General features: G+C 49.1%; 10 protein-coding genes across 10 annotated transcripts; 8 read left to right on the forward strand and 2 right to left on the reverse strand.

Moving 5' to 3' along the window:
- Positions 1 to 1,108: 1,108 nt before the first annotated feature.
- On the forward strand, positions 1,109 to 2,791 carry BC939DRAFT_449166 (uncharacterized protein). Its single transcript, XM_051555341.1, has 2 exons — positions 1,109 to 2,654; positions 2,773 to 2,791. Exon 1 carries the CDS (start codon positions 1,265 to 1,267, stop codon positions 2,318 to 2,320), a length of 1,056 nt encoding a protein of 351 aa, XP_051412887.1. The 5' UTR covers positions 1,109 to 1,264; the 3' UTR covers positions 2,321 to 2,654; positions 2,773 to 2,791.
- A 27-nt stretch (positions 2,792 to 2,818) lies between these two features.
- Positions 2,819 to 4,309, reverse strand: BC939DRAFT_134214 (uncharacterized protein). The gene is made up of 3 exons (XM_051550092.1): positions 3,788 to 4,309; positions 3,342 to 3,678; positions 2,819 to 3,221 (listed from the first exon to the last, which is right to left on the reverse strand). The coding sequence occupies exons 1-3, from the start codon at positions 4,138 to 4,140 to the stop codon at positions 2,859 to 2,861; spliced, it is 1,053 nt and encodes a 350-aa protein (XP_051412888.1). The 5' UTR covers positions 4,141 to 4,309; the 3' UTR covers positions 2,819 to 2,858.
- A 1,151-nt stretch (positions 4,310 to 5,460) lies between these two features.
- BC939DRAFT_449168 (uncharacterized protein) lies at positions 5,461 to 6,510 on the forward strand. Its single transcript, XM_051555342.1, has one exon. The coding sequence runs from the start codon at positions 5,568 to 5,570 to the stop codon at positions 6,390 to 6,392; it is 825 nt and encodes a 274-aa protein (XP_051412889.1). The 5' UTR covers positions 5,461 to 5,567; the 3' UTR covers positions 6,393 to 6,510.
- Positions 6,511 to 6,570: 60 nt separating this feature from the next.
- On the forward strand, positions 6,571 to 9,931 carry BC939DRAFT_449169 (uncharacterized protein). The gene is made up of 7 exons (XM_051555343.1): positions 6,571 to 6,830; positions 6,938 to 7,435; positions 7,524 to 7,961; positions 8,060 to 8,195; positions 8,294 to 8,758; positions 8,849 to 9,165; positions 9,244 to 9,931. Exons 1-7 carry the CDS (start codon positions 6,639 to 6,641, stop codon positions 9,850 to 9,852), a joined length of 2,655 nt encoding a protein of 884 aa, XP_051412890.1. The 5' UTR covers positions 6,571 to 6,638; the 3' UTR covers positions 9,853 to 9,931.
- Positions 9,921 to 10,844, reverse strand: BC939DRAFT_449171 (ribonuclease P protein subunit p20-like protein). The gene is made up of 2 exons (XM_051555344.1): positions 10,605 to 10,844; positions 9,921 to 10,477 (listed from the first exon to the last, which is right to left on the reverse strand). The coding sequence occupies exons 1-2, from the start codon at positions 10,678 to 10,680 to the stop codon at positions 10,065 to 10,067; spliced, it is 489 nt and encodes a 162-aa protein (XP_051412891.1). The 5' UTR covers positions 10,681 to 10,844; the 3' UTR covers positions 9,921 to 10,064.
- BC939DRAFT_134245 (SNF2 family N-terminal domain-containing protein) lies at positions 10,815 to 14,322 on the forward strand. Its single transcript, XM_051550093.1, has 7 exons — positions 10,815 to 10,958; positions 11,085 to 11,225; positions 11,352 to 11,933; positions 12,023 to 12,135; positions 12,226 to 12,716; positions 12,818 to 13,704; positions 13,795 to 14,322. Exons 1-7 carry the CDS (start codon positions 10,920 to 10,922, stop codon positions 14,266 to 14,268), a joined length of 2,727 nt encoding a protein of 908 aa, XP_051412892.1. The 5' UTR covers positions 10,815 to 10,919; the 3' UTR covers positions 14,269 to 14,322.
- Positions 14,323 to 15,062: 740 nt separating this feature from the next.
- BC939DRAFT_502484 (uncharacterized protein) lies at positions 15,063 to 15,828 on the forward strand (the record flags this gene model as incomplete). Its single annotated transcript, XM_051560284.1, has 4 exons — positions 15,063 to 15,096; positions 15,265 to 15,392; positions 15,509 to 15,668; positions 15,764 to 15,828. The coding sequence occupies 4 exons, from the start codon at positions 15,063 to 15,065 to the stop codon at positions 15,826 to 15,828; spliced, it is 387 nt and encodes a 128-aa protein (XP_051412893.1).
- A 33-nt stretch (positions 15,829 to 15,861) lies between these two features.
- Positions 15,862 to 17,095, forward strand: BC939DRAFT_134254 (cyclophilin-like domain-containing protein). The gene is made up of 6 exons (XM_051550094.1): positions 15,862 to 16,053; positions 16,148 to 16,213; positions 16,313 to 16,342; positions 16,438 to 16,517; positions 16,624 to 16,720; positions 16,833 to 17,095. The coding sequence occupies exons 1-6, from the start codon at positions 16,024 to 16,026 to the stop codon at positions 16,995 to 16,997; spliced, it is 468 nt and encodes a 155-aa protein (XP_051412894.1). The 5' UTR covers positions 15,862 to 16,023; the 3' UTR covers positions 16,998 to 17,095.
- Positions 17,096 to 17,837: 742 nt separating this feature from the next.
- Positions 17,838 to 22,253, forward strand: BC939DRAFT_502486 (fungal-specific transcription factor domain-containing protein; the record flags this gene model as incomplete). The annotated part of the gene is made up of 3 exons (XM_051560285.1): positions 17,838 to 18,105; positions 18,362 to 20,102; positions 20,189 to 22,253. 3 exons carry the CDS (start codon positions 17,838 to 17,840, stop codon positions 22,251 to 22,253), a joined length of 4,074 nt encoding a protein of 1,357 aa, XP_051412895.1.
- Positions 22,254 to 23,122: 869 nt separating this feature from the next.
- On the forward strand, positions 23,123 to 26,730 carry BC939DRAFT_134488 (Glutamate/Leucine/Phenylalanine/Valine dehydrogenase-domain-containing protein). The gene is made up of 2 exons (XM_051550095.1): positions 23,123 to 23,412; positions 23,891 to 26,730. The coding sequence occupies exons 1-2, from the start codon at positions 23,216 to 23,218 to the stop codon at positions 26,547 to 26,549; spliced, it is 2,856 nt and encodes a 951-aa protein (XP_051412896.1). The 5' UTR covers positions 23,123 to 23,215; the 3' UTR covers positions 26,550 to 26,730.
- The last annotated feature ends 658 nt before the right edge of the window (positions 26,731 to 27,388 follow it).

The raw sequence follows: 27,388 nt of genomic DNA on the forward strand, positions 1-27,388 counted from the left end.
ATGATCGTGCTACATTCTACCTATTATCCTTCGCATATTCTATCAACAGGTCTTCGCGCGATTGGCAGCGCAAGGCAATGGCATACAGTGTTGTTGCGTCAGCAGTTAAATGACTCACCTTTGCTGAGGAACCTGTACCGCTGGAATCAACAGATGGATCGAAAATGAACTGGAAGCAACTTTGCAGGCTCAATGAGCGAAGTGTTCGCTGGAACAAGGGCAAACCAGCTTCGGTACACCCAATGTTGGGTCATACAAACTATGTCACATCGATGAAAATTCGCGGTGAATGGATTATCAGCGGCGGATACGATGAAAAGGTTCGCCTATGGGAGGCAGCTACAGGCCGGTGTATCAAGACCTGGGAGGCTAATTCATCCGTGAGCTGCGTAGAGATGCTTGTCGACGCCAACATGGACGGAGGAGGAGTGGCCGTCGCAGCGTTTACTGATATTGGGTAAGCATAACCATTTCGTATCTAGGATACCACTCTGCATATTAATGCTCCTCCTCTTTAGTGATACTACTAAGAGGACAGAGAAATGATCGACTTCCTAACCTTGGAGATGCATCTGGACTGTAGGCTTGTCAAGGTGTGGTCGCTGCATGGTCCCATGAACATGCGAGTCTTAACGGGTCACCGAAAGGGAGTACGTGCGCTAGCGATCAATGAGGAGTGCTTGGTCACGGCAGGGTTTGATCAGACAGCCCTGGTGTGGGATTGGAGTAATGGACGCAAACTTGCCAGCTTCCGCGCCCATAACGAAGCGGTATGTGATGTTTATTCCTTGAGTCTATATAGAGATGTAGCAGAGTAAGCGGATTCGTTCCTTATGCGTCGATCTGTATTTTCCTTGCGCGATAGATCCTAGGAGTGCATCTACATAGCAGCACTGTATACACATTCTGCATTGACGCGACCCTTCGCGTGTTCGATATCCCATCCAAGACATTGCTGCACCAGGTCAAGCTGTTCGAAGTCCCGCGGAGATCGCCGTTACAGTGGTCGCAATTACACGACAGGATGCTCTTGACAGCCACCAACAAAAAAGTTTACGTGTGGCAGCTTGAGCATATGGACACCTTGGTCCAGCGCCAGAAGCAGCGTTATGGACAGTAACAGAACCAATGGCAATCCCAAGGCTTATTCCGTCAATCATTTATATCCTCAGTCTCACCTTCCAGCTGCGGCACCACTCACGGACAAGGCAGCAATCTGGAAACTGAGCTCCAGCACAAGTCACCGTCTTTGACTTCGCGACGCATGTCAGGATCTTCATCGAAGTCTACTACAACCCTGCTTGTGACGCCTACTGGCCCTGATTTCTCTAGCGAAGGATCGTCGCACTTCTATTTTTTGCCCTCAGACGCCTCAAGCATAACGCTTTTGCCGGACTCTGCCAGTAAAACAGTAGCCTATGGCGTGGCAGTGGAGACAAGGATCAAGCCGTGCCTCACAGTAATCCTGAGCATGACAACGGACATGTGGTGCGGCAAGGTCTCTCACCATGACCCTCCTCTTCTGATTGTGGGCTCCCGCAGTTCACCGGCTAAACTCGCAACTGTGACATTGACAAGGGACATCATTGATCCAAGCAAGACTTACAACTCTACTACAACGCCTGCGCTGTTGTCGCCCAAGAACATTGCTATCCAGGACATGTCTGTCGGTTACGGTCATGGAGTGATGTGTATAGATGCGGACGCCAGCAGACTTATCGTTGGGTGTACGGGTGGATCCATCCAGGTCATGAATATGGATCCCACCAAACAATTCCTGCCGCCTTTAACAAACAACAACGCCCCTCCTGTTATCACCCTGCCTCATTTGACGCGCTCTCAAACAGACTCGACCCGGTCTATTAGTTCAATTCATTTATCGTCGCCAGACCTTAACCCAACAGCCGCAGGGGTGCGCAAGGATAGCAGTGCGGAATATTTGAAGAAGACGCAAACGGCTGCGCCGGCTGATACTGCTCGAACAACAGGCCTCCCAACACCAGAGAATTCACCACGCAAGGCATCTCTACCCATCAAGATGTCTACGGCCCCCGGTCGAGGCATCCGGGGTATAAGCCCACCAAGAACTGGGGCACAACAAGGCAAACGGTCAATGACGCCTCCGACTGATCATGAGGAGCAAGAGGTCTTGGCTGACTGTGACGAGGATGAGATGAGAAGCCTTGACTATAGAGTGAGTCCGAGGTCAGACAGCCTGATTCAAGAAGGATTTCATAGGGATGGCAGGACGACTGTTGCGACAACATTTGGCACTAGCTCCAGGAAGAGATCTCCGCCTTTGCCTTCTCCGGCGCAATAGTCCCTTTCGGGTACAAGGCCAAAACAGGCCAGTCCACCTCGCAGACACTTTCGAGTCTCTCAAAGTATATCCCCTCCTCTCCCACCAAATTTATTATGCGACGACGCGAGACCAACTCATCAAACTGGGCTGATCAGGTCACCGGTACGACTATGACTTTTACAAGCAGCATCAATAGCATCCCGTCATCTGTGATGTCTACACCAGCAACTAAGATCACGAAGGGTCGTAGTCGATCTGCGCCCAACTTGCATTTGAGCGCCAACAGTAACAGTTAAATTAGTGGTAGCAGTAGCGATGAGGGTGCAGGAGCATCGAGGACGTTGTCGAAGAGGTGGGTATTCTCATCCGCGTGGAACAATTCCACACGAAGATCTGCAAAGAGCAAAATCAAGCAGCGCCATGTCCACTAAAATTCATTTGAACTTGCACACAAAATCTGTCGCGTTTAGTCAATAGAAAAAAATCGCCAAAAAAGATGTTTGTTTGCTATAGATATAATCCCTGAATACATGAAGGGGGAAAGTTGAGGCATATGCTATGCCTTCTTGGGTTTTACAGTCTCTTTGACGACGGATTGACGTTCCTTCCATCCAAGATAAAGCGGTAAAACAGTGCTGACGGAAAGTATGGGCATGACCAGGGTCAAGATGACTGCAACATGAGGCTTGCCCAGTTGCCGACTCGACTGGAACATGTACACGGCCGCCAGAAGATTGTTGAAGACCAGGTCGGCACTGATGGAGGTCTGACAATGGTTGAACCAGAGTGCCCGGTAAAGAGTACTGGGCTGCATGATGGGTGAGAATACAAACGGAAGCGTGTACATGACGTGACTGACAAGCGCGATCAGAGCCAGGACGAAGTATAGGACTGGGAGGCTAACCGTCAAGAAGCGCTTCTGGGCATCGGGGTTGAAGCGCAGGAGCGAGGGGACCAGAAAGAACGCGTGGGTGAGGATCAAGTTATACTTGAAGCTCGTGGTCATGGTTGGAAAGAAGGGTGTGGCGATGACGCTAACCTCGCCAAGGAGGATCAGGAGCGCGAGGAACAAAGGTACGGTGCGGGCGTGGGGGCGAGTTTTTTTTGTGGGATCAAGTTGGGCAAGAAAGAGGGGCCCACCGACGGACATGGAGCCGAAGAAGCCGAGGAGGACGAACCACCAGGTCGGAGTCCAGGATTTCGTGGGTTGCTGAGGGGAGGAGCGTTTGTTTTGCTGGTTAAGGGTAGTGGTTTCGAGTCGGAGGGATTGGCCTTCGACGGACCAGCAGGTTAAGGCGGTGCCGGTGAGGATGAGGAGTTGGCTGCTCCACCACCATTTGGGGAGGGTGTTGGTGACAATTGCATATGCTTGGACACTAGAAAGAAAAAAAGAAAAAGAAACAAGGTTAGTGTCGGTTAACTGCAAGGATAGACGGACAGCATTTCGTAAAACTGTGTCAAAGAAAAACGAGTAATTGTACTTACAAGAGGTCGGACTCAAGAATAAACCGGTCGAGGTTACTTCCGTGTGCCTCATACTCCTTCTTGAACCAGGAGAGGATATAGTACCAGGTGGTGAGAAGTGAGCTGACGGCGATGAGGATGTAGATCGCATTGCTGGCCGAGAACCTTGTCCGGGTGATGCACACAACGAGAGCTGAAATGACCGTTGCGAAGTATATGGCGATCGAGCCTACGGCCTTGTAGTAAAGCGTCGAGTCCATTGCTCCTGATGCCGTTGCCGTCTTGCCTGTTGAATCCATGGTTGCTTCCTTTGTCTGTCCGTCTGCTGGAGGGTCGAAGCAGTTGAAGGAGTGCGAAATAGGTTCTGAACCCATACCTGAGACATCACGTGGATGGCGACCTGTACACAAAAATAAAAGTATAGCTTCTGTAATGTGAATATCTCATACATCTGGTCGTGTTGGTGTTAAGAAGACCTCCATTTCGAGGTCCTGGCCACTGCCGAAGTCTATAGTTATCCACGTTCGACAGCTTCATGAACACTGGTTGCTATTGATGTGGATACGTAAATCACTAAGGGGCCGGAATTGACTTTAAAGCAATCTGATCGCGTGCTCAACCTTGGCTCGAGCTACATTAACGCGTCCCGATATATCGCGCACTATACTTCTTAGTGGAGCCAGCGTCGATGCCTCAAGTTCCGGGCAACAACATCAAGTGAAGATAAGAATCCATAGCGGTTGAATCGATGGAGAGCCACTCTGAGTTGTATCATAGTATAAGCCCACCACCTCTTGTTTTGTGAAGTCGAACCTCTTGGGCGTTACTCGTAAGGCATTTCTGAAGCTGCGCTCCGAACGCCCTGACAAAACTTCATCTCGATAGGCTAGCGACTTGGATAGGAGCCCAGGACCCCTGTCTTTGAGGTACCAGACGGTATTGAGGTAATGGAGGGCTGATAGATCAGCGAGAATAATAGGGACGATGGTGAATCTCCTGGTTTCGTAGACGCATTTGATCTCCTGAAGGGCAAGGCTTAGTGATATAGCACGATCTTGTTCGCGCAGTCTTCGAATGACGAGAAACATTGCGATAGGAGGGTTAGGAGGGTTCTTCATATTTCCAGTGCAGGGGGGAAGGAGAAGAGATGGAGGAGAAAGGAAGATGAATGCAGAGGCAAAGGAAAATGGTGGGCGTCTTCAGCAGCTGCATTTGCCCTTAACGTTTCTTTGAAAACGAAAGCGTGAACAAATTATTCTGAGACAGGGGGCGAAACGCGCAATAAAAGAATAGAACGTTGTCCCTAAGAGGTTCACTTCAGCCCTCAGTATCGGCTGCAGCGGCACAAGGTAAAAAGAAAAGGCGTTGAACGAAAGCGCGCCATTGAGTTCCCTCCTTGTATTCTTGCACACGTCCGAGGAACGACCTGCCTATAGGGCTCCACCTCAATGCATCCCTCCAGGACTAATGCTGTCTATTGAGCACTGTTGTCTCCTTCTGCAGCCTCCTTTCAAGGTGGGATGTCCCCTTGAACACACAGCTCCTGGATTTGATTAAATTTATCCTGGCTATGATAGACCTGTTAAAGTGGGAGGAAGTACCGGGCGAGAGACTTCACCGAGTTGGAGATGGGGGCCTGCCTTTTCTAGTGCTGCCGGCAGCCACTCTTCTGGTATGGTAGCTCTTCTCTTACTCCGTACGCTTCCCTTGCCTCAATCTTTTGCCTTCATTTCTCTTGTTCATCAACGTCGCCGCCTTGCTGAAATCCCGGCATCCGCTTCCCACAGCTCCTCCCTAGAAAATGTCTTCAAGGATTCCGTCAAGAACCTCTTTTGTGGTTCTGCTCGTCGCCCTTCTGTTCCTTTCCGTTTCATTCCATCCCTCAGTCATCCATGGACAAATCTTCAATGGGGACAGCGTGGTGACCGTGCCGTCTGAAGCTGTCATCATCAGCTCGGATATCCTTCCATCCTACATTGTGACCACAGATGAACCAAAACCTACTGCGACATCGAACCAAACAACCGGAGGAAAGAACTCGGCTCTCGCTGCTAACGGCACTACTACGGCCATTATGCCTCCTGTTCCATCTCTACCTCCATCTACCCCAACAACACCGTCAGCGCCGGCCTTTGTGCAACCCTACACTACTCCGGCTGCAGGTGGCTTCCCCCTTACGGTCGCTACACCCCTGCCTCTGCCTACGACCCCAGCACAGTTTCCTCAGAACATCTCTTCGTGCCCGACATGCTACGGCATGTTTCCGACCCTCTCTCGCTGTAATGTCATTGCCAACTCGAATGGGTTTGCAACTACACCCAACGCGACCTACGAGGCCCTGCTGCCGTTCCTAAAGTGTATTTGCACATTCAAGGCCCTAGATGCTTATCCGTATTGTATCGACTGCTTCTCCAAGACCAGTCAGCAGGTTCAGTTGAATGCCTTGCAAGCGAACCATCTGGAGAACTATGTGGACGCTTTCCGTCAGCTGTGTGGTGCGACGTATAATGGCAACAAGGTGCCAGACATTAACGGAGCAGCTGTAGGACGAGGACCGGCAGAGACGGTGAACAGGAGGCTAATAAGGCTTATTAGTATTATAGTGATGTTGGTGCTGAATGCATGACGCTTTTGAGCGAGCATAGCTACATAGTTGAACACTCCTGCGGTAACGGCGAATGGAAGGGCACGGACAGCTCAGCGCGATGTATGTCGCATTTTAGAGTAGCGCATAGAAACTAAAATACAAACTGATGTCATTTGGCATTCCAATTGATTCGCGATTATCTCGACCCTCTCCCTCTCACTCACGCTCTTTTCAACTTCCCATTCGTTCCCTTCATCGGTCATTCATTCAACAATCAACTTTGGCATGAGCAAGAACTACTTTGACAACCACGGAGAGGCTCCAAAGGCGCACACGGATACCACAGGACAACAGCATGAGGACACCTTTGAAGTACCGGACATTCGTCTCGATAATGATGTGTCGAGGGCCTCGGACAGCAGCTCAGCAAACACATCACCCTTTTATTCGTATCATAATGAAAAGGCACTGAAACTGGTGCGTATGGTTCCTGAAATAACATCATGGTACTTTTCGAACGGCGTAGAGTCGACAGAGCTTGATCTGTCGCTTCGCTTAATTGACCCTCCAAATGATATCTGTAGGAGGATAACAAATATCTAGCGCATGAGACACACAATCCTTCAAGCCGATCTACAGATGTAGACCCTACCTTCCCGCTTTCGACTGCGATGGACACGACCAACTCTTTCGACAATCCACCGAACCTGCGCAATATAGGCTCAGATACCGGAGTCATGGACGAGGAAATCCAGGCAGAGGACAAGACAAAGCCTAACTATACACCAACAGACGATGTTACGCAGGAGTTGCGCGAACTCTACACCGACTTCCAAAAGTGCCTCGATATGCGCGAGAAGTACATGGCGATCTCGTGTCAGAGAGTAGGTGACAATCCTAGCGACAGCGAAGACTGGGTTATCTATCCGCCACCATCACCTCCGTCATGGCCTCCAACTGAGCACCATGGCCGTGTTCCTAAGGGACCTGAGAGCGTCGGCAGTGATTTTGTGCTGGAAGAGGTTCCTATCCCTGGATTGTGCGATCATGTCTTTGAGATGGACGATTGTGGTATCTTTCAGGTAAGAGAGATGAGCATCATAGACATAGTGAATATGCCCAATACAACATCCTGTGTATTAACAGCAGCTTCCACATGCTGACGTACAGGTATACAATTCAAAGGAGGATCTGGCAGCTAAGAAGCCTATTATCGATGTTCCCAAGCCCAAAGAGTACTTTAAAGACTTGGATTTTGTACTCTCTGTGACCTCTGACGGACCCACCAAGAGCTTTGCTTTCCGCCGGCTCAAGTATTTGGAGAGCAAATGGAACATGTACATCCTACTGAACGAGTACGAAGAACTGGCTGAAGCCAAGCGGGTTCCGCATCGCGACTTTTACAACGTCCGAAAGGTCGATACGCACGTTCACCACAGTTCCTGCATGACTCAGAAGCACTTGCTCCGCTTTATTAAGGCAAAGATGAGAAAGACACCTGAGGATGTGGTCATTTTCCGCGATGGCAAAGAGCTGACGTTAAAGGAAGTCTTCCAGAGTTTGAGATTGACCTCATACGATCTCAGCATCGACACCTTGGACATGCATGTACGTATCGGATGTAGTCTTTATTTTGGAAGACAGCTGTTATGCAGAAAGCATCTTCACTAATACAAGTCGTCTGATAAATAATATTGGTAACGTAGGCCCACAAGGATTCATTCCATCGTTTCGATAAGTTCAATCTGAAGTATAACCCCATCGGAGAATCACGTCTTCGCGAGATCTTTATGAAGACCGACAACAAGATCAAGGGCTCGTATTTGGCTGAGATTACAAAAGGTATGCGGTGCTACTTGTTCCAATAATAGCACATCGCGAGTGTACTGCATATCTCTCTAACCACAATTTATCATTATCTTATGAAAATCGCCTTGCAGAAATCATTTCGGATCTGGAGCAGAGCAAGTACCAGATGGCGGAGTACCGTATTTCGATCTACGGCAGAAGCGAGAGTGAATGGGACAAACTGGCAGACTGGGTGGTCAACAACAAATTGTTCTCTCTCAACGTACGGTGGCTGATCCAGGTGCCTCGTCTCTATAACGTTTACAAGGCTACGAAGACAGTCGAGAGCTTTGAGCAAATCATCAGCAACATTTTCAAGCCATTGTTCGAGGTCACGCGGGATCCATCCAGTCATCCCAATCTCCATATCTTCCTTCAGCGCGTGGTTGGTTTTGATTCCGTGGATGATGAATCCAAAGCTGAGAGGAGAATCTACAAGAAGTTTCCATATCCGCGTGTCTGGAATACAGCTTTGAATCCGCCGTACAGCTACTACATCTATTACATGTTTGCTAACATGGCAAGTCTCAACAGCTTTCGACAAAAGCGCCGATTCAGTAAGTACCAAACGGTACTTATACCGGTGGAAACGACTGCGATGTGTCAGTTGCCAATACCAACGTTCCGTTCCGTTTTAATCATTATAGACACGTTTGTGCTCAGACCACATTGCGGAGAGGCGGGCGACACGGATCACTTGACGTCGGCGTTCTTGACCTCCTTTGGCATCTCGCACGGGATTTTGCTCCGCAAGGTGCCCGTTCTGCAGTACTTGTTCTATTTGACGCAGATGGGTATTGCGATGTCACCCTTGTCCAACAATGCCCTGTTCCTGGATTATGATCGAAACCCCTTCCCAACGTATTTTCAGAGAGGGCTAAATGTCAGCTTGAGTACGGATGATCCGCTGCAGTTTCATTTTACTAGGGAACCATTGATCGAGGAATATAGTGTTGCAGCTCAGGTAAAGAGTCGTTTGCAATGTGTCTTTGTATCAGCTTATGGAATAACAACTAAAGCTCGATTATTTCATCGACAATAGATCTGGAAGCTATCTGGGGCGGACATGTGTGAGATCTCACGGAACTCTGTGCGGCACTCTGGATTCGAAAACAAGATTAAGAAGTACTGGATCGGCAAAAAGTGGTACCTTCCAGGAGTGCAGGGGAATGATATGGCCAAGACCAACGTGCCCAACATCCGGATCACCTTTCGACACGAGACTCTTTGCGAAGAACTAAGCATGCTGAAGAGATACTCATGCGTACAGTCACCTCCAGAGTCTCATGATCTCCTTCGACGAATGGACTCGGCTCCAATGTCACCTGGAGCATTCCTGGCTACCACAGAGTCGCCGGAAGACACGGACCAGTGCTGCTCTAACAACCTGGATCCGTTCGTAGAGAATGGAATGGTTGACCTGAGTGACGCCTCGTTGCTACAAATGCATCCACACCTCCCTAAACCACTTCGCGATATGATGTCTGCGACAGGCGACGCGAGCGACGCAAACCGCACGGATATTACGGCTGTCGAGCAGCAACTGGGGATGCTGTCTGTTGTTTCTGGCGTTGCTGTGATTGCGGGACGTGCGGCGGCCAAGAAGAGGGAGAAGATCCGCCTTGAGGCAGAGCAGGCCACGAGTCGATAGATATATGGTCATTTTTAATTTTTAATAACAGATAGAGATAGAGATAGAGATGCCTCCAGGCCTAATCTCATGTATGTACAATTGTTATCTTTATTCGTCGATTAGCTATGGTACAGGTTGTAAGTGCGAGATAAGAGGTTTATCCGCGTCTTGTATCGCCGCTGAAGTTGTCGTCTTTGGCGGGAAGATGTACGTTGAGCCATCTATGCTGGCTAACGCCGCCTTCTCCTATCTCCTTGATTGGCGGATGTGCGCTCGTATTCTTTTTGTGTTCCTGGCATGGGCTGCACCATCTCTATCCTGATGTGTACTGCAGAGTTCTGACGAGTGTTGGTGTCGAGGTCCTTCTCCGTGTCGACTGGGATGACATCGTCCACCAGATCTACGGTTGCTGTTTCGGCGTGGCATCGAACTTGACCTGAACAGGCGGTGCTTATTCCCATGGCGAGTCCAATGGCTCGTTCAATTGCTGCGCCCATAGCGTGAAGCATGATAAACGGGTGTCCATCCTCGACAAGTAGCTTTTTAGCGCGAGTGAACTGGCCTTTGTAGCTGGATGTTTGTGTCACGTAGATGTCTGTAGCGAGTGTCGGAGGGCGTAGTGGCGTACGTTTCCTGAGTGTGGCTAGGGAGGAATCGAGCAAGCGAGGGAGAGGGGATTTTATTCTTCATCAATGGATATTCCAGTTGCTGGCACATTTAACAAACAAAAGGTTGAGAGAATGAGTGAAAGGATCGTTCTCGCCAAGTACCTTCATCCTTTGATATCCGTGTCCGTTTTGTTTCTGGTTTGTCTAGCGCACTCGTGTGCTCTCGCTTTGTCTGCATCGTGTTCCTTTGGGTGTTTGAGGCAGTGATGTGAACAATATAGGAGTTGCTCAAGGTTGAGGGCGGTGTGGTGTGGCTTTTGATTGCGATCTGGGTGGTAGCAAACAAACATCCAGGATGCAATTGACCGGTGAGCAGGTTTTTGTGTTGTGTTTCCCTGGGCCTGAGCACAAAACACACCCTCCGTGCTCTTTGATTCTTTTTCGCACAACTACTCCCTCTCAACCCATTAAGAAGTCATGAAGACAGAGTCCGGAGCATCTACGCCCAAGGAGACGGTAATATCTCATCCCTGCTGTTCTTTCTCATGCACCTCTTGAAGACACATTCGACTATATGAATGCTAATCTCAGGCACCTGCGTTGGCAAACTCTAACATCATTATTTCTATGCTTCCTAAATAGAGTGTTAGCACTCCATCGTCCGACTCGGCCGAGTCCTCAGTCGATGGCACTATCACCGAGTCCATGCGCCTTGAGGAGGAAAAGCTCGAGGAAGAGAGCAAGAAGAAGGAGGAGGAGAAGATTGTCAAGCTGAAGGAAAAGGTTGGTTCCACTTCCTTGTTGCTCTCCGTGTGTATTTTGAAATTAAAAATTGGTGGCAACACCCATCAATCAAACCGCTCTAATCGCTCCAATGTGTTGTCTCCTGGTCAATTGATGAAAACATAGGCTGCCACTGAGTTCACAGACACTGTCAATAAGCAGCGCTTCCAACGACTGAATTTCTTGATCGAAAAATCGACTTTGTATGCCAACTTCCTTGCCAAAAAGCTGGAGAAGCAGCAGAAGGAAGCTCGGGACAAGGCTACCGCACAGGAGGCTAAGCGGGAATCCGAAAAGGGGAAATCAGCTGTAAGTGGTGGCGAGCCCGCTTCCACGGTGGTGAATACGCGATCCAGCTCACGAAACCCACCAAAACAGGAGCAGCAGATATCGGCCACAACAAAGAAGAACACTGCTACTGTAGTCGGCGCTGCCAAGAAGCGCAAGACGGACGATGCGCATTACGATATTGCGGATTATCTCGACAAGGACGTTTTGAAAAAACAGAAGCAGACGAAGGCTAGCGAGCCTGCTGTGGAGATCGCTCCCGCACCCGTCAGCAACAGGCCAGTGATCTCCGCCCGTCAGCCCAAGTTGGTGACTGGAGGAATTCTTCGCGACTATCAGTTGGCAGGAGTGGAATGGATGGTCAGTCTTTACGAGAACGGCCTCAATGGAATTTTGGCTGACGAGATGGGTCTTGGAAAGGCAAGCGATATTCCGTTTTCTATGACGAGGTTTATGTCTCTTGACGATATTCTTACTCACAATCGTTGCGTTTCATTTGACTGTAAAAGACACTGCAAACCATCTCATTTCTAGCTTACCTTCGTGAAAGGGGAGTCTGGGGGCCGTTTCTTATCGTCGCTCCTCTGTCAACCCTCGCCAACTGGATTATTGAATTCGAGAGGTAAGGGGCACTGACGATTCGGCCGTTGCTGTTGCTGTGTGCCAGTCAAGTGCTCATCAGTCGTATTACCCGCCATTTCTTGCCTTCCAGGTTTGTCCCTGGAGTTCCTGTCGAGCTGTATCATGGAAAGCCGGAGGAGAGAGAACATAAACGGAACCGCAAGTTTAAGAAGCTGGATATGACATTTCCAGTTGTCGTCACCTCGTACGAGATCATCATTAGGGATCGGAAATTTCTCTCGCGATTCCAGTGGAAGTACATTATTGTCGACGAGGGTCACCGGCTCAAAAACATGGACTGCAAACTCATTCGTGAGCTTAAGAGCTATCATTCTGCCAACCGCATGCTGTTGACTGGCACGCCTCTCCAGAACAACCTGTCCGAACTCTGGAGTCTGCTCAACTTTTTACTGCCAGAGATTTTTGATGATCGGGAAGGCTTTGAGGAATGGTTTGATTTCTCGGATATTAACGCCAAGGAAGGCCAGGAGCGTATTTTGGGAGAGGAGTCGCAAAGCGGCATCGTCTCCAGCCTTCACCATATCCTGAAACCCTTCCTGCTGCGACGCATAAAGACCGATGGTAAGCGGAGATCGGCCCATTTAACCTTGACAGTTGTGTGGTTTGGTCTCGAAGGATGTGGATTACTTACGCCGAATTCATTTATATCGCATTCCCCTTAGTTGAACATTCCCTGCCAAAGAAGAAGGAGTACTTGCTGTATGCACCGTTGACGCCTGAGCAGAAGAAGTGGTACGATGCGGCCCTTAGTCGCGATATCCGCAATTTCCTGATTCAGAGGAAGTGCGGAATTGATCCTCCCAGTAAACCAGAAACCTCAGTAGCTGATGATGTAGATGCAGCAGCAACCAAGGACCTCTCAGAAGAAGTCGCACCGGATGTGTCAGAGAACGACGTTACCGTTGAAGAACTGGATGCGATCATCGATGCTGAGGAGGAACAAAAGGAGAAGACGACGGAGAACGCAGTCAAGCGGACACGAGGTGCAGTCAGATCGTATGCCGAGAAGTCTGACAGAGAGTACTTTAAGGACCTGGAAGACGGAAAAGCAGTTCAGAAGCGAGAGGATGCTGACGTCTTGTCTGCACGCGAGGTGGACTTCAAGAAGGCGAGCAAATCCGTCACGAACATGAAGCTGATGAATGTTGTCATGCAGCTTCGTAAGGTCTGCAATCATCCCTTCCTATTTGACTGGCCTATCGATCCAAAGACGCGAATGCCTGTTTTGTCAGAGGATCTCTTGAATGCGTCTGGAAAAATGTTGGTCCTGAACCGCCTTTTGGACGCACTCTTCCAACGTGGACACAAGGTCCTTATCTTTTCTCAGTTCACAACGATGTTGGATATTATTCAGGACTGGGCTGAGATCTACAAGGGCTGGGTGTGCTGTCGCATCGATGGCGCTGTACCTCAGGATGATCGACGGCAGCAGATTGGCGACTTTAACAGGAATCCAGAGCTCAAACTCTTCCTGCTGTCAACACGTGCTGGTGGTCTGGGCATCAACCTCACATCGGCTGACACAGTTATTATTTTCGACAGTGATTGGGTAAGGCGCAAGAAAGCGCGTTCGAAATGAATTTGAGCTGCCTGAAGATGTGTCCGTTAACCATGGTATTCATCCTCTTTTTTCTACTAGAATCCTCAAATGGACTTGCAAGCGCAGGATCGCGTGCACCGTATTGGTCAAACCAAACCTGTCATGATCTATCGCCTTGTGACAGCCAACACGATCGAAGGAAAGATCATTGAGCGGGCGAGCAGCAAGCGCAAATTGGAGAAGTTGGTCATCCATAAGGGCAAGTTCAAGCAGCCTCCTTCGAACACGAGCGGCAGTGCAGCGACCGATCGAGCAGCGACACTTGCGGATCTTGCAGAGATGTTGGCCCAGGACGACGGGGAGAGGATCCAGCTGGCGACGAAGGACGATGTTGTTCTCTCGGATAAGCATCTGGAAATGCTCCTGGATCGCAGTGACGCAGCATATGCCGCCAACGGCCCTGTCTCAACAGAGGAAAGTGACACTGGCGCAATCACGTTCAAGGCTGTGAATGAAATTCACGACGACCAGAATGATGTCCTAAAGGTTGACAACATGGCTGCAGCTGTGTAATGTCAATTTATGTAGTAAAGATAGATCGCATTTTCTCTCGAAAAGTTTAAATTAAGACCCTTTCAGAGAGCTGGAACATCCCCTGGAACATCATCTCTATTTGTCGGTCAATGGCTCATACGGACGGTCCAACGCGAGAGCGAGTGGGCATCCACAGTTGTTGAAGGTCTTGGGTTTCTAGAATTTTTCTTCGCGCGTTTCCACTTCATCATACTATCGCCTTCCAAGCTCTGGGTGCTATCAGTCAGCTTGGTCTTCCGTTGCGATAGCGAATCCATGATGTCTTGTCTCGCAGCAATCCTCAGGACGTGCGTTCCCTTCAAGAAGTCGGCGTTGATTTCTTGCGGCATGATCCGCGACTTTATGGCTCTCAAGATGCGTTGTATTCGCTTCCCAATGACTGCGGAGGTCTTTGTGGGCAGCAGTTAAGTATCAAAGGTTGCTGTTATACCACCTGAGGGCTCCACCGCAGTCCGAGAAGCTTGGCTGACCAACGTCCTGCCTTAGAAACTGTTAGTTTGCGCGTAGACGCAACTTTGCTATGGTGTTTGGGTCCCCAAGGCAACAGCTCCGCAACTGTATCAGAACTCAAAAAGGCCGAGTTAAGTAAAGCATTATCATTTTTGCGCCAGGGCGCTGATTTACTATTCAACATCTGAGCCCAAAGATCCATAGTCGAGGATCTGTTATTTCCTGCAATTGAAATTATGCATGGAATTAGCGGTTTTGACTGTACTTTGCTTCCTCTCACGACCGTGGTCCCCATTCGTCCCTTTTTCGACTCATACTTCTCCATGCTTCCTGAAAACGCAATTGGATTCATCCTCGGTAAGATCTATGCCTTGGAAACTGTTGCCAATCCATGTCGGACTCAAAAAGACATTTGCCTCAATTGGCCAAGCCTATCCGTGACGCTACACTCTGGTACTTGAACGTTTCATATGCTGACGCTTCCTCTACCTTGGACTGCCCCACATTGTTTATCGACAATGATAGTCGCCTTATGCTGGGGATTTACGAATCCGTTCATAAAGAATGGCTCAAAAGGTCTCGAGACCATCAAGCGCAACTCGTGGCTGTCTCAGACTGCCGCTGAATATTGGTACCTGTTCACGCGTTGGCAGGTATGACACTTTTTCAATGTCAGCTCTGGCTGTAATGGATCATAGACGATGGTACAGTATAGCCGACCTTTATTTTTATCACCTATTCATTTTCGCGTACTTGTTGCAAATGATAGTATGTGTTGCCACTGGTCTTGAACCTCTGCGGGTCGGTCGTATATTATCATACACTGGGCAAAGCCGACCTTTCACTCGCTGTGCCCATCACCAACTCGCTTACTTTCATCTTCACAACTCTGGCTGGTATCCTTCTGGGCGAGAGCATAGGATCACCTCGTAAGAACATTGCGTTCGAAACATCCAAAGTGTGACATCGTTGTACCACCTTTCGTGAACTCTTACAAACATTCATGTTGTTGATATATGATTAGGATCCTGGCTGGGCATGGCAATGGTCGTCCTTGGTGTCGGACTCTGCGTCCAAAGCAAGGCATGAAGGAGAACGTTCTTTGGATTCGTGTAACGCAGAATAAAACCGATACCAAATGTCAACTTAGGACGAACATGAACGTGTTTGTGTGTTCTCCTAATTGCCACGAATGGTGGCTTTGTATCTTCTTGACTGAGGAGTGACCCTTTGTTGGGAAACGCTTAACCCTTCCTTTCGCACATTCATATTCACATCGCAACCATGTCGACCGTCGTATTGGAAACCTCGATGGTAATAACTGGAACTTGCACAATGGAAGTACGGATCAGGACATGGCAACTCAACTCGCTTGTGAGCTAACATCGTTTGGACAATGCAACAACAGGGAGAGATCACCATCGAACTGTACACAGAGCACGCGCCAAAGACATGCAAGAACTTTTATGAACTGGTAAGGGGCACTTTTAGCGACTTCGGCATGTCTTGAAGGCGTGGACATCTGAATAAGCGGCGCAATAATGACAGAGAATGGGTTGTATTTTTTATTCAGGCTAGGAAAGGATACTACAATGATGTTGTCGTAAGTGGGTTCAGTTAGACATCAATCCGAGCAGAGTAGAGGATATGTGGCTCTCGACAGCTTATCCCCTAACACTTCAAACATGGATTCACCAGTTTCATCGCGTCATCCCAGACTTCATGATCCAAGGCGGCGATCCAACAGGCACTGGTCGTGGAGGCTCCTCCATCTATGGGTACGGCTATTACAATGAAGTTTAGTCAAACATATGACATGGAATCTGAAACTGTACGCAGGCTGAAATGCTGACCGACATGTCCTATATCATACCCCCGTCTTAGTGACAAGTTTGCAGACGAATTTCACCCAGCACTCAAACACACAGGAGCAGGGATCTTGAGTATGGCCAACTCAGGACCGAACACAAACGGATCACAAGTACGGCCAATCACTCAGCTTCGGTGCATTATTGGTTACGTTTTGTAACAATTGTGGTGTTGTAAACCTTGGTTAACGCCTTTATATTTGATTTGAATTTGGTCCGACCTAGTTTTTCATCACTCTGGCTCCCACGCCATGGCTCGACAACAAACACACGATCTTTGGAAGGGTTTCAGGTGGAATCAAAGTTGTCAGCCGGATGGGTCTTGTAGCAACAGATGCAAGTGATCGACCCAAGGAGGCTGTCAAGATCATTCGAGCTAGAGTCGAATAGAGCAGGACAGAAAAGAGAGAGACATGTGTCATTCGCTACGCTTTTACCATGTGCTGGACAAGGATCTATGCAATAAATTGGCGCACGTTCGAAACATATTTCAATATGAGGATAAGAAGTATAGGTCGGTGACCAAACTAAACGCGTGCGACTCCGCCTGGTTCTAATAATGGGCAGTGAGCCCTGACACCTCGGAGGCAGAATAATGCGCTCATTTGATCGGGGTCCCTTGTACACACATGTGTTCGTGCTCGCTGCATATCAAAAAAATGCAGTGCTTGGACTTTGTCATCTTTGAGTGGAAATCCAATTGGTGGCATCTGTTCACCTTTCATGTCCTGTTTCTGCTAGCGGAAGAAAGTAAACTGCAAATACGCTCATCCTTTTCATTGCCCTGTCTTCTTTCTATCTTTTTCATTCTTTCCGTCTCTCCGTCTTTGTCCCTTTACCTTGCTGTCTTGTATTCTATTTATTGGAATATCGTTTTCAGTTCTTTCATTTTGGGCCGATCGAATAAAACTCTCCGCCACGCGAGCAAATAGCTCCTTCTGACCCCTAATCCTCTTTACCCACCGCCATCTCTCTTCCTTCGCACCCTTTCTCTCGCTCCATTCCCTTTCCACTCGCTCATCAGCCATATTCGATTCATTCCTATTAGCATAGACCATACTCAACTGAACATCCCAACCCCCACTTTCAATTAAACCCTCTTGCGTCTCTCATTCATTCACCACCTTGCACTCTTCCCTCTTTCCCTCCTTTCTCTTATTCACTCAATACATTGTTCAAGGCGTTCTGGATATTAGTCTGCCGGTGTGAAACCGCATCTGTGTGACAACCATGCCCAAGAACCGGGTTTCCTCTCCTACGGCTGCTGGCCATAACACCCAGGAAGAACGTCAGTCCTCAGAGTCCGGTGACGACCACGACCATGACCACGATCATGATGATGATCATGTTCATGATCACGACCACGACCACGACCACGATCAGGACCCAGCACAAGACCAGGGACAGGCCAATAATGCCACTGACGGAACAGCGCCCGTAAAGAGAAAACGACTGACCCAGGCGTGCGATCCCTGCCGCAAAAAGAAGATCAAATGCGGTAAGTGTCTTCGTTTCATGGGATGGCGACGGGCTGGATTGCTGGTTGGTCATCATGAATGTACAAAAAAGGACAACAACAACAAAAAAAAAAGATGGCGACAACAACAGCGCCGGCTTGATCGAGAGCAAGGTGTATTGTGTTCAATGGATGCTGCAGCCAAAACACTGGCATAGGTCCTCTTGGCAGCACGATCGGTACCACAAGCATGCAGGAACGAATCTTAACACGAGCCTTTGCTATGCATGATTATTAGATGGCGTAAAACCAAGTTGTGCCAATTGCACAAAGCTCAACGTCAATTGCACGTATCTGCCTAGCATGAAGAAGAGAGGACCTCGCCAGGGCTATATCGAGCTTCTTGAGAAGCGATTGGACAAGATGGAGCAGTTGCTGCAGCATGGACCAGCCGCAATTGACCCAGAACTCTTGGACTCGAAAGCGATCCTTAGTTCGCGCCTACGGCCAGGAAGCAGACGGTCTTTATCACCAGCAACAGATGGAGTACACGGCGAGTCTAGCACGAGGGGAGATCCTGAGGAACGATACTTTGGAACAACATCGGGATACAACTCGCAGTATACAGAATACGACAAGCAGAATGACCCAACCAAGCCAATCGTGGGGCCTAAATACAACTCACAATCGACACTACCTCACAGAGATCGGCCCAAGAACCCGATCTACGGCATCAAGGATGAAATCCCCAGAAAAGACATTCTCGACCACCTTATCGAACTCTTTTTCGACTCGATCTATTTCCAATTGCCCATTATCCATCCCGGAACATTCATGAAGCAGTACAAGGAGGGGAAGATTTCGCCAAATCTGCTGAACGCCATGTGTGCCGCCGTCGCCCGCTTTTCCAATCATCCCGATGTTGTCACCACCCCGGCATTTTTGGCAGGAGAGCCCTTTGCCACCAGTGTCCGTGGAATGCTGATCGACTCTATCGATATTCCCACGGTCTCAAATGTCCAGGCATTGGTGTTTCTCTCTATGTATGAATACGGTGCAGCCAGGGGCCCAAGGGCATGGATGTTTGGTGGTATGGCTTTCCGACAAGCTCAGGAGCTGGGTCTGAATCGCGAGGACAGTAGCCCGGTTTTCTATTTGAAGGGAGACTGGGTTATGCGTGAGACGCGACGGAGGACGTTCTGGGCATGTTTCATGCTGGACGTCTTGGCTTCGTCCTCATCGGGTAGGCCAAGGATGATGGATGAACGCGACTGCGAGGTCTTACTACCGAGCGAGGACCATGATTGGTGCGACGAGAGACCAGTTGTCACGGAAATGCTGGACGGCGGTGATGATTCTTCAGGAACCGAACACGAACCGGCAGCAGTACCAGAAGTAGCCCAGGACAAGCAAAACGAGGACAAACGGAATGAAGACAAAGCTGAGAGTGGACTGGATGTAACCCTATCGACGGATATAGCCGCGAACACCACCGAAAAGGCACAGGAGGCACTCGAACATAAGGATATCTCAACAGCATCGCCAAAGACCAGGAGGCAGAGCACAGGACATGCTCTCAGCTCGTTCGCGTATTTGATCCGCATCGTGGCAGTCTTAGGAAAGGTCTCTCAATACGTGAATCGACCACGATCGAAAAAGGCCATCCCACCAAATCAGCGAGGCTCAGAGTTCTCGGTGATTGATACCGCCTTGACTGCCTGGCACAAGTCCATCCCGCACCGTCTCGCATACTCATTGGAGAATGGAAAGATGGTCAAGGATAAGGGTGAGGGCTGCATCATTGTCTTTATGCATGTCATCTATCACACAGCAGTTGTTCTGCTCCATCGACCTATTCTCGCGGCAGATAAGGCTGCCTTCCCTCTCGACCCGAGCTTTGTGGAAAACTCAATTGCTCGATGTGCAGATGCAGCCAGCAAAGTTTCCGATGTTCTCGAATTCGTACAAGCCTACAGCTGTCCACCGCGAATCTTTATCTCGGCGTTTTTCGCTTACCCGGTGTTTACGACGGCGACCATGTATGGGCTGAGTATGCGATGGAAATAGCAATGGATCTATTTCCCATTGAATGTTGTCGCTAATATATTTATTTCGTTGCCAATAGTCATATCACAAATGCATTTGCATCAGATCCGGCTGTGGCATCCAGAGCGCGACGCAGCTTGAGTATCCACGTCAAGATCCTACAGACTATGAAGTCATACTGGTCCATGGCTGACAAGTTCTTCTATATTATCCGAGATCTGTACTCTATTCAATCCAAGATCAGCTCATCAGCAGCGGCATCCAGGGCAGCAGCCGCATCGCAGGAAGGCTCGGGAAATATTCATAACCAATCCGCAATGTTCTCTACTGGTAGAATCAGTGGATCGTCAGAATTGTTGGGCGCACAAAGGATACCGACATCGGAGACAAACAATGTATCATCAGAGCCCGACGGCGCCTCAACTGCACCGGAAGCAACTGGCAAACTGGCTTCAATCAGTTCTTTCCTCAAGAGTGACTCTGGTTTGATAGCGCTCTGGAGACGAGCCACAGAAATGCAGGTCTTGGATAAGGCAAAACAGGAACAAAGGCAGCTGTCGGTGTCGGAGGAGACACTGAAACGGTCTGTCAGTCTCGAAATTAAAAAAGAGTTGCACCCACAAGATAAAGCGCTACTGGAACATCGGGCGCGGATGAATGCGCTCGAGATTCAGCAAATCAACCAGGAGTTCGACAGGCGATGGAAGTCTAAGGCTGAAGAGCCACCATCATCTAGGAACAATGCCGCTGAAAATGGGTCTATCATGGAGACAGCTGGAGCTAAGCAGGATCCGACATCATCAGAAAAACGACAAAACGAAGAAGACTCCATCAACCCTAAGGGCTCAAAGCAGGCCAAGACATCGAGGGCAACGAAAATATCAAAGTCCACAGGAAGAAAGACTGGCGGACTCTCTTTATCCAGCACTGACGATATTGAACTGATGCAAGCGCCGAGTGCTGTGCCAGCTAATGCAGGTTCAAATCTCGGAGGCGGGAGAAATAGCCAGCAATCAAATGGGCAGTCAATCGACCAAACCACCTATCGTCATTCGATCCTGCAGCAGCCTCAACAATTACAGCAACAGGACTCGTATATACTTCAGCCAATGCAGATACAGCCACCTTCTGGACCATTGAATGAAGCAGGAAGGGTAACTATATCAACAGGAAATATGGGCAACCATTTGATGGATGTCTATGCGCAGCAACAGCAGCAGCAGGAAGCACTCTCGCAATCCATTGATATGATACAGAATGCCAACATCCAGAGACAGCAACAGCAGTTTCAGATACAGCAGGAGCAGGCGGCGCAGCTGTCATCACTCGCCTTTGGACCGCCAGGCGGATTCACCCCATCGTTCTTAGCATCCTCATCGATGTCGAGCCAGCAGCAAGAGTTCTCGCCCCAGGGAATACCATCTGGAACCGTATTTGGCCTGCCTCTGGTATACGGAAGCAACTATGGCAACAATCAAGCACAGAAGATCCAGACAGAGTCCTTGGGATCCTTGTTTGACTTCGCTTTGCCGCAAGGTGATATCTCGTTCCTGTCCAATTCGTTTCAAGTGACGCCTAATATGATGCAGGATAGCCTGGGATTCGGCAGTATGGGAAACGTACCCGTTCCTTCGTCGTCAACCAAGCCAATGGGACAGGCATCACAGACCCCAGGGTCTGGACCTATGAGCGACGAAATGAGCTCTGTTACGGGACTCAGTCCAGCAATCTCTGACACGAAAACTACGTCTTTAAATCGCACCATGGACTCGCCGAGCTCAGACTCTAGCAATCTGTTCAATATCTCACCAAGATTGCATAGCTTTCTCATGTCTGACGAGCCATACATGGGTGGCAATGGCGGTGCTGGCGTTAATGGAAGCGGGGTGAACAATAGTGGAGGTATACAAGCAACTCCAACGAATTTAATACGATACCTGCAGCTTCACCACCAGCAGGAGATGCAGCAACACGAGCTTCAGCAGCAGCAGAACATGCAGCCTGTACTAAATCAGCAGAATTCATTGATCTACGACGATTACTTTCCATGGAATCCGTTTTCGGCTCTACAGCAGCAGCAACAGCCCTCATTGCAGCAACAACAACAACAACAACAACAACAACAACAACATTCGTCAATGTAATTGCTATTTATTCGTGTACAAATATTAATAAAAACTCCTATCATATAATACCGCTGTCCTTGTGCGCATAAAATGTGGAGAAAACAAAGAGGGTTTAGGCATCCTTGAGGGTTGAGGCGAGCACCGCCTTCGTCCGCAATTGAGCTCTGAGATGTTTCCAGATATGGCCCGTGAACATTCCCGGAAGTGCTGCTAGGTTGGTTTGAGGTGCTACTCCAAGTACACCGAGCAAAGTGAAATTAAGTGTATGATGGGTGTCCAGGATGGCTTCATGCATATGAACAAGGATTCCCATCCGCGCGTCGTAAGCTAAATAAAAAAAGGGACCAATGTTTGCATCCATGCCATGGCCTTTGTTCCGTGGGAAGAAAAGTAGGACAAGTTGGTCATAGCTCACTCACCAATGCCCAGGGTTAACACCGCGCTGAATGCCTTTCTCTTCTTTTTCTTTCTTTTTTCTCTCTTTCTTCAACCGCAACTCCTGCACCCACTCTATTCCTTCTCTCATCCCTCTATTCTTTTTCCTCTCTTAACATCTGTTCTTTCATACCTCAAACCTTCTTTCCATATATCATAACATCACAAGTCGGCAACCATGGCTGATCGCTTGCACTCCGGCGTGCTGCCCCATACCGTCAAAAACACATCCGGATACATCGAAAATGCATTCCCAGGCAAGGAGGATCAGATGGTCCAGGTTACCGAGTACCTGAGTGAGAAGGCTTTTATCCCTGCTGCTCTTGCTCAGAACGAAGTGTCGTGGTTCTATGGGTAAGTTTAAAAGCCTGCTCCCTCCAGCTGGAAGCGCGTATAGCCAATGGACGCATGTAGTGACTCAGGAAATCAAAGTGAACGACGACAAGATGAGCCGTCGTGCTTGCTGATGAGAGATGGAATGAGCGGAATACTGACACAGCCAATTCACCTCCGCATTGAACAATAGGAACTTGGGTATTGACGACATGTACTTTGCCTCCGAGTCCGTCGACTCGATCGCCAACCACATCATGGCCCTCTATGGCGCAAAGATCTTCGCCTACACCAAAAACGATAATGGGCTCGACATCAACCTGGAGCGCGAGACCGAGGAGGGTGCTGTTTACATCCACACCTCCCACCCTGGCGTATCTCAGCTCTATGGTCCACAACATGAGAAGAGGTAACGAGGTTGATATGATGATATGCAAACACGAGGATCTTCATTGGCGAGGGGACCCATTATGTGATTGTTTTAAGTTAGGGGTTCTTTGGACAGCTTTTTTGTCATGCTTCCAAGCTAGATGAATGGCACGTACAATTGGCCGAAGAAAAAGGGAAAAAAAAAAGCGAAGGAGCCCAAGGGGAAACCCAATGGAATGATGGACATACCCGCTCCATCATGATTGTTGGATTTTGTTCCTTTATTCAGAGCTGTGAGCTGTGATAAAGAGAGTATGAAATTAGAAGCAACATTGGAGCATGGGAAGTAGGAGAAAGAATTGGGTGGTGCTTGCTGGACAAAAGGTTGAATTGGCTTTATTTATAGAAAAAAGACACAAAGATAGCAAAATAACGGGATTGACATGAGGAACAAGAGACAGCAGAAAAGACCAGGGAGGACACACGGGTAACTGACCTTATCTTCATCTTTCTCGTAGAATCGACGCCAAATACCTCGATGTCAGTAACACGGAGCGCGCCTACCGTCTCGAGTCCTACCGCTCCAAGGGCACTGTGTCGTCCTCATCCTCGACCCAGCTGCGTACCTACTTTGTGCGCGAGTGCTCCTTTGTGAATCCCGACCCGACCAAGGAGCAGGAGACTGACATCCGCGAGACTGCCGACAAGAGCTTCCTCGAGAAGGCGACCGAAAACACCCTCGAAATCTACTCTGCCATCATGAGGATCGCCCTCAGCAGAACTGGTCCTGTCATTGAGATGTTCGAGGTTGAGGGCTCCCGCGAGCGTCGTCTTGTCGTGGCCTACAAACAGCAGACGACCCAGTCCTTCTTCTCAGCCATCTCGGATCTGTACCACTACTACGACCTGTACTCGACCCGCAAGTACGTCGAACAGTTCTCGAACGGTATCACGATCATCTCGCTCTATCTCAACCAGATCCCCAAGTCGACTGCACCGCCAATTGAGCACTCGATCCACCAGATCATCAAGGAAGCTTCGCTGGTCTACTGCTTGCCCATAACCCCTCTCCAGAGTTTCTTCCAGACAAATAAGCTATCGGTCCAAGAGTCGATCTACGGTTACATTGGCTGGATTTTTGCCCAGCACTTCCTGAACCGTCTCGGAAGCGAATACGTCTCGCTCGTCAACATCCTCGATACCAGTAACTCGACCCATCAGGATGTTCTCACTAAGATGAAGAAGCGTCTCCGCACCGATACCTTCACCCGCGACTACATTCTCGAGATCATCAAGACCTACCCCGAGCTCGTCAAACTGCTCTACATCAACTTTGCCATGATCCACTATGTCAACCCAGCTGTCAATTCGCTCAAGCCCACTCTGTCGTACCAGCGTCTCCGCACGGACGCCATCTTGACTGAGGAGGAACTCTACGAAAAGATTCGCCGCACGACCTCTAACTCGCACGAGCTCATGGTCTTTGAATCGTTCCTGATCTTCAACAAGCACGTCCTCAAGACTAACTTTTACCAGCCCACCAAGGTTGCGCTGTCCTTCCGCATGGACCCATCGTTCCTACCCGAGATCGAGTACCCTACCAAGTTATTTGGCATGTTCCTTGTCATTGGCTCCGAGTTTCGTGGTTTTCATCTGCGTTTCCGAGATGTCGCTCGTGGAGGAATCCGCATCATTCGCTCACGAAACAGAGAGGCGTACTCGATCAACTTGCGCTCACTCTTTGACGAGAACTATGCCCTTGCTGCCACACAGCAGCGTAAAAACAAGGATATTCCTGAGGGCGGCTCCAAGGGAACGATTTTATTGGATGTCAACCAGCAGGATAAGCCTTTGGTGGCGTTTGAGAAGTACGTCGATGCTATTCTGGACCTTTTGATCCTCGGACAGTCCCCTGGCATCAAGGAGCGTATCGTTGATCTGTACAAGAAACCCGAGATTCTCTTTTTTGGACCAGATGAGGGTACTGCCGATTACATGGACTGGGCATCTGCTCATGCACGAGTTCGTGGCGCCTCCTTCTGGAAGGCCTTCACTACGGGCAAGTCGCAGTCCTTGGGAGGCATTCCTCACGATACCTATGGTATGACGACTCGCTCTGTCCACCAGTATGTCCTGGGTATCTACCGCAAGCTGGGTCTCAAGGAGGAGAACTGCTCTAAGCTGCAGACTGGAGGTCCAGATGGAGACTTGGGATCAAACGAGATCAAGATCTCGAAGGACAAGACCTGTGGTATTGTCGATGGATCCGGAGTGCTATACGATCCCGAAGGCATTAACCGCACGGAACTCAGCCGTCTGGCTGAGAATCGTCTTATGATCTCGAACTTTGATGTCTCAAAACTGTCGCCCAAGGGATTCCGTGTGCTGGTAGATGAGGTGAACATCAAGCTACCTTCGGGCGAGGTCATTGACGATGGCCTGTCGTTCCGCAACAACTTCCATTTGAACCCTATGGTCCGCTGCCAAGTCTTTGTCCCTTGCGGTGGTCGTCCCGAGTCTGTGGACCTTCAGAATGTTGGACGTCTTTTGGACCACGAGAACCATCCACGGTTCAAGTACATTGTCGAGGGCGCTAACTTGTTTTTCACTCAGGAGGCTCGTCTTCGCCTGGAGCGTGCTGGTGCGATTGTGTTCAAGGATGCGTCCGCCAACAAGGGGGGCGTGACCTCTTCGTCGCTGGAGGTCTTGGCTGCGCTGGCATTCACGGATGAGGAGTTTGCTGAGCACATGCAGGTGACGGAGGATCACATCCCAACGTTCTATCAGGATTATGTTAAGGAGGTACAGACGATCATCGAACGCAATGCACAGCTCGAGTTCGAGGCCCTGTGGAAGGAGCACCAGCGCACGAGGACACCTCGCTCGATTCTTTCGGATGAGCTGTCTTTGGCGATTGTGAACTTGAACGAGAATTTGCAACATACATCATTGTGGGACAACCTGCCACTGCGCAAGGTGGTCTTGGAGGAGGCGTTCCCGAACCTGTTGTTGAAGCAGGTTGGACTCGACCAGCTCATGAACCGTGTGCCTGAGAATTATGTGCGTGCGATCTTTGGATCATACTTGGCGTCGCGCTTTGTGTACAAGTATGGCACAGAACCAAGCCAGTTTGCGTTCTTTGAGTTCATGACGCCTTACTTCTCCAAAATCCAGTGAACGAGATAAATCGCCCCCTTTACACCCCACCCACCCATTTTTGCACACGAAGTTGTATATTTTTACTTTCCTTTCTATTCATTCTTTTCCTTTTTTATGTACAAAGTGAGTCGTTTAGATATCCAGATGTCAGTCTCGTTCAGGTTTTTTTTTTTTGTAGTCTACTGTCGGCTCATGATGCCTATCCTGAATCACAAAGTTTGTGTGATACATATGCTTTTCGATTTGCTCCCGAAATGTGGGGTTTGGGCGCAGCAATTTTTTTTATATTCCGTCGGACAGTGAAACAATCGAGATTCGTTGCGAACTTGTAGTCCGCGACAGTAGATGCTTCTTAATCATTGACGATCTCATCTTGCACTATGAACGCGACGATATCGATGGATCGTTCTTTTTTTTTTTTTTTTGTTTTTCCACCTATTACTAAATGGTTGTTGAATGCTGCTGCTCGGTCAATGTATTGTACTTCACACCCTTTCCAAGTGCGAATTTTATTGGATTGCTCCTACAGCTCCTCGCCGACTACATTATATTATTGGGGAAGGGAAGACACAGTGTGTCGAAGATCGATAGGGAATTGACGAGTACTGACGAGGATTATCATGGGCATGAATAAGGACATGCTAGAGGTGCTTTACGGCGGCAGTTGACGCAGGAGAGGAAGTATATGTCCATCATTCGGGATGAAAAGGAACTCTAGAAAGTAGAGAGACCGCCATTTCACGTGGCTGTGCCATTAACTCACCGTCCCTTTGAGCAGAAGGAACAGGCGGAAGAGGGATGATGGACAGGGGCAATGGTAGCTGGTTGAGAGAGTAACAATAAGCAAGGGAGATATC

The sequence above is a fragment of the Gamsiella multidivaricata genome (assembly GCF_025024155.1).
Source record: "Gamsiella multidivaricata strain RSA 2152 chromosome Unknown BC939scaffold_27, whole genome shotgun sequence".
Lineage (NCBI taxonomy): Eukaryota > Fungi > Mortierellomycota > Mortierellomycetes > Mortierellales > Mortierellaceae > Gamsiella > Gamsiella multidivaricata.

Bases quoted from the DNA above. Each gene is read 5' to 3' on its own strand.
- BC939DRAFT_134254 (XM_051550094.1), top strand. From the start codon at position 16,024: ATGTCGACCGTCGTATTGGAAACCTCGATG. The intron at 16,518-16,623 runs GTACGGCTATTA...CCCCCGTCTTAG, and splicing joins GGAGGCTCCTCCATCTATGG to TGACAAGTTTGCAGACGAAT. The intron at 16,721-16,832 runs GTACGGCCAATC...GGTCCGACCTAG, and splicing joins CGAACACAAACGGATCACAA to TTTTTCATCACTCTGGCTCC.
- BC939DRAFT_449168 (XM_051555342.1), top strand. From the start codon at position 5,568: ATGTCTTCAAGGATTCCGTCAAGAACCTCTTTTGTGGTTCTGCTCGTC.
- BC939DRAFT_134245 (XM_051550093.1), top strand. From the start codon at position 10,920: ATGAAGACAGAGTCCGGAGCATCTACGCCCAAGGAGACG. The intron at 11,226-11,351 runs GTTGGTTCCACT...ATGAAAACATAG, and splicing joins TTGTCAAGCTGAAGGAAAAG to GCTGCCACTGAGTTCACAGA. The intron at 12,136-12,225 runs GTAAGGGGCACT...CTTGCCTTCCAG, and splicing joins TGGATTATTGAATTCGAGAG to GTTTGTCCCTGGAGTTCCTG.
- BC939DRAFT_134214 (XM_051550092.1), bottom strand. From the start codon at position 4,140: ATGGGTTCAGAACCTATTTCGCACTCCTTCAACTGCTTCGACCCTCCA. The intron at 3,679-3,787 runs GTAAGTACAATT...TTTTCTTTCTAG, and splicing joins ATTCTTGAGTCCGACCTCTT to TGTCCAAGCATATGCAATTG. The intron at 3,222-3,341 runs GTTAGCGTCATC...CCCGATGCCCAG, and splicing joins TCCTGATCCTCCTTGGCGAG to AAGCGCTTCTTGACGGTTAG.
- BC939DRAFT_449169 (XM_051555343.1), top strand. From the start codon at position 6,639: ATGAGCAAGAACTACTTTGACAACCACGGAGAGGCTCCAAAGGCGCAC. The intron at 7,436-7,523 runs GTAAGAGAGATG...GCTGACGTACAG, and splicing joins ACGATTGTGGTATCTTTCAG to GTATACAATTCAAAGGAGGA. The intron at 9,166-9,243 runs GTAAAGAGTCGT...CATCGACAATAG, and splicing joins AATATAGTGTTGCAGCTCAG to ATCTGGAAGCTATCTGGGGC.
- BC939DRAFT_134488 (XM_051550095.1), top strand. From the start codon at position 23,216: ATGTACTTTGCCTCCGAGTCCGTCGACTCGATCGCCAACCACATCATG. The intron at 23,413-23,890 runs GTAACGAGGTTG...TCTTTCTCGTAG, and splicing joins GGTCCACAACATGAGAAGAG to AATCGACGCCAAATACCTCG.
- BC939DRAFT_449171 (XM_051555344.1), bottom strand. From the start codon at position 10,680: ATGCAGACAAAGCGAGAGCACACGAGTGCGCTAGACAAACCAGAAACA. The intron at 10,478-10,604 runs GTACTTGGCGAG...ATTCCTCCCTAG, and splicing joins ACGGATATCAAAGGATGAAG to CCACACTCAGGAAACGTACG.
- BC939DRAFT_449166 (XM_051555341.1), top strand. From the start codon at position 1,265: ATGTCAGGATCTTCATCGAAGTCTACTACAACCCTGCTTGTGACGCCT.